A 7,446-nucleotide genomic window follows, 5' to 3' on the forward strand; every position below is an offset into this window, starting at 1 on the left:
TGCAACTAGCTAGCCTTATATCTTTCCACCTTACCATCTGGAGTTTGTTTAACTGTAAATACCCATTTACAACCCACAACTTTCTTATCTACAGGGAGAGAAGTAAGTACCCATGTTTGGTTCTTATCAAGTGCTGCCATTTCCTCTAACATTGCCGCCCTCCATTCTGGGTATTGCTTCGCTTCCTGCCAGTCACGTGGTATAGGTAAAGTTGAATGCAAGGAAGCTATAAATGACTTATACAAAGGCCCAATAGAACTGTATGTAACATAATTAGAGACATCATATGGGGCTAACTTAGAGGGCAATTTTCCAGCAATAGTGCGAGGCTGCTTTCTAAGGGCAATGGGAACATTTAAGTCATCATAAGCAAGAGGAGGTATACCATCGCTTGTGGAGATCGGTAGTGGAGTATGAGATGAAGCTGATGGTTGTGAACTGGAATCATGCCCGTCGGATTGAACTTGAGCTTCTGAATCATCCTCCGCTGGACTAATTTCCTCCCCCTGCACATGTTCTTCCTCAGTTTGATGTCTCCGCGTATACACCCGCAGATTTTGTTCTTCATCCGGTCTTGCCCACCGCATAACTTCAGTTGATGTATTTTGTCTCTCCCCTTGCATAGTTCGCCCTGGTTCTCCTTCTATAAGATCCACATCTATATTATCATTTTTGTCTTCCAATGGTATTACTCCAACCACCATTTCTCTTGATGGTGTAGAATTGCTCTCTTCTCCTTCTTTTTCTCCCCCCGTCCCATTGTCCAGATCTGAAACATCACTAGAAAACAGATCAGGAAAGACATCGGTTAAATCATCAGGTTCCCCATAAAATGGTACTTGTTCCCTGAAGATTACATCCATGCTCACAAACATTCGTTTTTCTGATGGACACCAACACTTATAGCCTTTCTGCTTCCAAGAATACCCCACAAACACACACTTCACAGCCCTTGGATCTAACTTTCCAACAGATGGCCTGTAATCTTTCACAAAACACACACACCCGAACACCTTTGGTGGAACCACATATGTAGTCCTACCTGTCAGACACTCTATTGGAGTTTTGTAACCAAGAACTCTAGATGGCATTCTGTTCATCAAGTATGCAGCAGTCATTACTGCCTCACTCCACAGAAATTTTGGAACATTCATGGCCATCATGATACACCGTGTAATCTCTAAGAGATGCCTATTTTTTTCTCTCAGCCAAGCCATTCTGTTCAGAGGTACCAGGACAAGTAGTTTGATGAATAATTCCAAAGCTTGATAAATATTCGTCAAACTCCTTATTCACATATTCCGTGCCATTATCAGTACGGGGTACTTTCACGCATGCATTATATTGGGTCATGATTAAATTATGAAAATCCCTAAAACATTCAAATACATCACTCTTGTTTTTCAACACATAGACCCAAGTAGTCCTAGTGCAGCAGTCAATGAATGTGACAAAAGAGCGATATCCATTAAGAGATAATACTCTGCTAGGACCCCATACATCCGAGTGGATGGTCTGAAGCGGTACCGTACTCCTATTATCAGAAGATACATAAGTACTCCTAGTCTGTTTCCCATAGTGGCACACATCACATACTAGATTCTCTTTGCTAATTTTATTATACAGGTTTGGATAAAGCTGACCCAAAATGACAAAAGACATATGTCCTAGCCTGCGATGATGAAGAAGAAATTCCTCCAGTGGAGAGTGAGACAACACAGCAGCAACAGTAGGTGACATGTTATCATCTAAGTAGTACATGCCATCACGCATGCTCCCTGTCCCAAGCCTTCTTCCAGTCCCAAGTTCCTGAAATAAGCACCATGATGGGAAGAAGATAGCAACACAATTAAGCTCGTTTGTAATGCAACTAATGGATAGCAGATTAATTGGGAACGAGGGAACATGCAGAACAGATGAAAGATGCATATTAGATCTACACTTGACTGTTCCTGACCCCAGAACAGTTTGAGAGGAGCCATCAGCCAATTTGACACTTTGCCTTTTTAAATCAGGAGCATAGTCAATAAAATTTCTATAAGAACCAGCCATATGTCTAGAAGCCCCAGAGTCAATTAACCATGGTATATAAGCAACTTCATAATTCACAGTGCAAGAATTTTTACCACCAAAGTTGGCAGATGCAGCAGAAGTGGATGCAGTAGAAGCCTCGATAGATTGCTTATCCTCCAAACACATTCCCTTAAATTTGCTCCACCTCTCCCAGTCATCGACTGACATCTCTACTTTCATAGTTTGTGGGGCTTCTTCAATAACTGATGAGATATTTGCCCTGCCTGTAGGTCGCACACCACGCCCCCGGTTACCTCCATGTCCATCAAATACACGTCCACGACCCCTGCCACGCCACTCTTGTCCTCTACCCCGGCCTGCTCCAACTAATTCAGGACAAGAGACTCGCAAGTGTCCTGGCTGGCCACATTCAAAACATTTCTTCTCATATATACTTGCTCCTGATCTTTGAAAATTTGCCCCTTCTGTAGCAAGGAAGGCTGAGCGCCTCTGTGCGATGCCTTGTGTAGACGATCCTGTAGCCTCCAGCTTCAACCGAGTTTCCTCACTAATAATTGCAGATATTGCTTGCTCCAGGTTAGGTAGTTTCCCACTACCATACAATGCAGCCCTTCTGTTTTCAAACTTAGAATTAAGTCCATTTAGAAAATCCCTAACACGCCTCCTCTCGGTCCATTTATTGTATTTTTCAATGCACTTGCCACACTCCATCTCAATTGGATCATAATAATCCAAATCGCTCCAAAGTCGTTTCAGCTCAGAAACATAGTCAACCACTGTCTTCTCGCCTTGACTCAGGTCCTGCAACTCCTTCTGAATCTTGCAAGCAAGCATTTCATTTCCTACTCCTGAGAATGTCCCTTTCAATAATCTCCAGATTTCAGAAGCTTCTTTAATCCTTTCAATTTGCTTAGCGATCTGAGGTGATACTGAGCTCAATAACCAGGCCCTCACAAGTGCATTTGTCGCCTTCCACTTCTGGCCTTCTTTGGAACTCTCATCTGCAGGCTTCTCCACCATGCCTAAAATATAACCTTCAAGCTTCCTAGAGACCAAAATGGTCTCTGTATGCTCTGCCCAACTCACATAACTCTCAGGCCCTTCTAATTTTACATGGGGCATTTGCAAAGGATGCACCTCTTCTTTTATCTCCACTTCTGATCTTGAGTTCCCTGCTTGCTTGTTAATTGCATCAAACAACACCCGATACTTCTCATCCATCGCCTGCAAAACAGCAGCAAGCTCCCCCGCTGTGACTCCTGCTGGGGCATTTTCATTGCTTGCCATACCTTTAGTTCCTCCACACCCAGCACACACACCTCAGACTGAGTACCCAAATGCCTGACCTGTTCAGCTCCAGCAACGAAGGGAATGCTCAAATCGAGTCACCGCAGTGGCTGAACCTCGTTGCCTGTTGACGTCCGACGCGCCCTTGCTGACCAGCGCTGCGCCTCAACTGCCGCCAGTCACACTCCTCCACCACAGCCGACCAACCCAGCCCTGATTCAGCTCTCCACCACCGCAAATTAGGCCCCCAAGCCACCCTGCTCTGATACCATGTTGTGGAACACACACCTAATCAGAGAGGAGTCGAAGGTGAGAGAAGGGGAAGACACTGGAATTTCTGGTCGGGGCAACCTCATCCATTCATCCTCAGTACAGATATTTACAGAGTTTCACTTTTACACATAAGACCTCTAGCTTTCCTATTATACAACAAGAGTACCAACAATTACTTCATGTATGCCAGCATTAATTTGCTTGGAAAAGCATGCAAACATGCAAAACCATTCTCTCTAGATCAATATCTGGTGTCAATGATTGTGAAGTCATGTCCTTTTTTACCTTCAGACACTAGTTCTTTGAACTGAAATTTTATTTAGTTGTAGAGAATACTGGTTTATGGTAGCTAGTATACCTGGATATATGGTCTATTATCTGTTGTGACATGCTGACAACTAATCATTTTTTGAACAAAAGTCAAGCAATGACTATAGTTTTTCTGTGGAAGGAGTTTAGTGTTGTGTCCCATTGGCTAGTGAGAAATAGCACCTAGTAGCCCTTTCAAGTATGAACGCTGGAAATGCAAGATATGGAATCAAACAGGTGAAGTAGAAGCAAACTTTTGATAATTACATATGATGACCGGATAAATGAAGTTTCCATTTCATCATTCCACACTCCATAGTACCGCACTTCGATTTTGTTTTGTCTATATGGTTAGATTGACACGGTGTGAGCAACTTACACAAACTAATAAGTAGTAGTGTCATCAAGGAAGTCCTTTCAGTAACTTATAGTAAAATCCATTTTTGCCAAATCACTAGAACGTTAATTTGAATTCAAGTAGATAAATTTCTGTCAAAAAATTGGAAAGTCATTTTCAACCTATGTCTGTCATGCGCCAAAAAGACGTGTAAAATTACGTATGTTTACACTTTATACTTAGGTTCTCTAACTTCGTAACGACGATTTTGATGCTTTACAGACATGCCTTATTAAGTCCACGAATGTCTCATGTATTATAGACCATGTCTTTTTGACCAAAATTAGGCAAACCTTGCACATGCTGCAAGTAAACTTTGTCTATGCTGTTAGTGAACACACAAACAAATATCTAGCCACTAGGGTTGGCACTCGGTACAAATATCACACATAGACCAGATAAACTAACATAGCAACAAGTACAATCTAAAACTGTAAATGTTTCTGTAAGGCAGTAACCTGGTAGTGGGAAAAAAACATTTCAATACAAGACTCACATAGAGATGCCTGAAAACAAGGCATCTCTCATCTAGGAGTGGTGAGAGACATTATTGTTCTTAATTCAGAGCTCTCATCATCTTTCACCATTCCCCATGAATGCTACAAATTTACACCACAAAATCCACAATCATGCATGTACATGAGAACAAACACCAATAGCTAGTTCGCTACTGCATCCCAAGGTCGACGGGCTCCTCTGCGAGGCAGTACTGCTGCATCCCTTGGGAGCTGGATGCGACAGTAGTGTTAGGGCAGACCAAGGGGCTCACTTCATTCCACCTCATGCTCTGGTCCCCCATGCCGAAGAAGCATTCCAGCCCGTCCAGCTTGACCTGGTTGAATTGGAAGCTCTCGTCCAGCTCCAGTGCAGGCAGCACGCCGGAACAGTGGATGCCACCTTCGTTTAGCGGGGCCGTGTGCACCGATGGCGCCACGAAGTTTGGAGCTTCCCCATACATTGGTGGAGGAAGGCACGGCGGGGCTTGCAGGGCAGCGAAAGAGCTTCCTCCTAGCTTGAACAGAAGCTTCCGGATGGACTCATCCACGCCTTCTCCGATACGATTGCCTTCCACCATTGAACCTGGCATCGGACGGGACGGCATGGCCATTGCATGCTGGTGCCAATTGTAAGCACCAGCAGCAAAGCCATTGTTCCCGGCTGCGCCCTCGCTGGCTTCTTCCTTATGCCCGCTGTTCGTTGCCTGGCGTGCGAACTGGTGCTGCCTCTGGTCCTTGCGCGACTGTTTGCCGAAGAGCTTCTTCTTGAGCCTTGTGTTCCAGTAGTTCTTGATGTCATTGTCCGTCCTCCCCGGCAGCTGTGCAGCTATTATCGACCACCTACGCCCAACCCAAGGCATGCATGATATGTTTAGAACTTAGATCATAGATAGCATGTAATAGATTGTACTACACCCATGTGCCTGCCTACCAGTTTGCAGCTAATCCTACAGCTGAGTTGATCATACAATTGACAAGACAGGTGAGACCAACTGTACCAGTACCTGCTGCCTATGCTGATGTAGAGGCTGAGGATGATCCTGTCCTCCTCGTCTGAGAATCCACCGTGCCTTATGTTCGGCCGGAGGTAATTGAGCCACCGGAGGCGGCAGCTCTTTCCACACCTCCTCAGACCTGTGGATGCCCCAGAGACACAAGAACGCACACCTAATTAGCTTCTATCTATCATCAATTTATCACTACCGCTTACTGGCAGCATCACTACATCGTACTCAGCAATTCTGATGAGCACATACCAATCTTCTGTGGCAGCGCGATCCAGTTGCCGCCGGTGCCGTTCTGCTCGATGTAGGACTTGAGTGTGGCGTCCTCCTCCGGTGACCATGGGCCCTTCTTCACGCTCGCCTTGTCGCAGCACGGAGCTCTCCCCATGGCGGTATCCTTCCTCCTCTTCTAGCTTTGGGGCTCTCGTGTGAGAGGGGACGGGAGGATGCTTTGGTTAGGGCCTAAACTTGGTTAGGCATGATGATGGTGTGGGCGGTGGGTTTATGTGCTCAAAAGGCAGGCAGGGGAGACGAGGTGTATTATTGACATGGGAAAAGGTGGCTGCGTGTGGTGGTAATAAAATACGGTTTAATTTGTGGTGGTCTGATCTGGGTTGCTTTCTTTCTAATTGTTGTTTCCCTTGGATTAGAATCTCCATCATGCGTCCATCAGCACTGGTTGCCGGCCTATCCATGAACTTGGTCTTGGTGCACCGTAGGGACCTTAGTGAGATCTTCTTATCTAGTATGGTTCCATTGGTTCATGCGTTGTTTCTCATTTGGCTATACTTCACTTGCATATTCTGTTGTTTGATCTTCGTGCTATTTTTTTGTTTGGAAAATACTCCCGCCGTTCCTCGTGACCTGTCCAAAAGTATACATGAAGTTATACACATGGTCTGGGTGCAAATTTTACTGTTATTTTTATGTCAACATGTTGGTTTAAAAGTTAAATAATTGAAAAATTGTGAAATAGTTTTTCATGAAAAATGTAGAGGTATTATCTTCAGTTGACCAATCCCATTTGTTTTAAGAAGTCAGGTGTTATGGAATGGAGTTAGTTTTTTTCTTTAGTAGAAGAGAAGTAGTAACAAGTTTTTTCACACACACACGCACTGAATTGATATTCCAAGAAATGGCACGCTAATTGTACATCAGAAGTCTCTAAATGTGGACGCAATAGATACTGGTAAATATTTTCCTCTTCTGGATGGTGGGTGGAACCCATCCTTTTTTTGGTTTGACATAACATTTGGTAAAAGCATAATAAGTTGGCATTAGCATACACGAGCAACAACCACAACATCTTGCTGATATATCTATACAATATCGGATGCTGTTTTATCTCGTAGTTCCGTCTATGACTGTGGGATGTCCTAATATAGTATTACATCGTGCCATAATTTATTAGCATGATCTGATCTTTAGATTGCATCTTCTCTGATTCTTGCTGGCAGCTGTCCTGTTCATACTGTCCCCTTGTAAAAACTTTAAGCTATACTCTTGGAGCCATTTGATGTGTGCGTGCCTTTCAGGGATACCCAGGGGCAACCCTGTAAGTACCCTGTCATATCACTGCAAAAAATATCACCCTCATTTTTAATGTGTCTCCATTATGCTCACTTTGCGGAGAACTTTAAAGTCA

The 7,446-nt window shown here is 44.1% G+C and overlaps 1 protein-coding gene across 1 annotated transcript; it reads right to left on the reverse strand.

Moving 5' to 3' along the window:
* Positions 1-4,704: 4,704 nt before the first annotated feature.
* On the reverse strand, positions 4,705-6,307 carry LOC125506016 (transcription factor MYB72-like). Its single transcript, XM_048670900.1, has 3 exons — positions 6,054-6,307; positions 5,802-5,931; positions 4,705-5,637 (listed from the first exon to the last, which is right to left on the reverse strand). The coding sequence occupies exons 1-3, from the start codon at positions 6,187-6,189 to the stop codon at positions 4,968-4,970; spliced, it is 936 nt and encodes a 311-aa protein (XP_048526857.1). The 5' UTR covers positions 6,190-6,307; the 3' UTR covers positions 4,705-4,967.
* Positions 6,308-7,446: the final 1,139 nt, after the last annotated feature.

Source organism: Triticum urartu, chromosome 5 (genome assembly GCF_003073215.2).
Source record: "Triticum urartu cultivar G1812 chromosome 5, Tu2.1, whole genome shotgun sequence".
Classification (NCBI taxonomy): domain Eukaryota; kingdom Viridiplantae; phylum Streptophyta; class Magnoliopsida; order Poales; family Poaceae; genus Triticum; species Triticum urartu.

What these genes read in the sequence shown, in the direction of transcription:
- LOC125506016 (XM_048670900.1), bottom strand. Translation starts at nt 6,189, where the DNA reads ATGGGGAGAGCTCCGTGCTGCGACAAGGCGAGCGTGAAGAAGGGCCCA. An exon ending in CGCGCTGCCACAGAAGATTG is followed by an intron (nt 5,932 to 6,053) that starts GTATGTGCTCAT and finishes GGGCATCCACAG; the next exon opens with GTCTGAGGAGGTGTGGAAAG. An exon ending in TACATCAGCATAGGCAGCAG is followed by an intron (nt 5,638 to 5,801) that starts GTACTGGTACAG and finishes GGTTGGGCGTAG; the next exon opens with GTGGTCGATAATAGCTGCAC.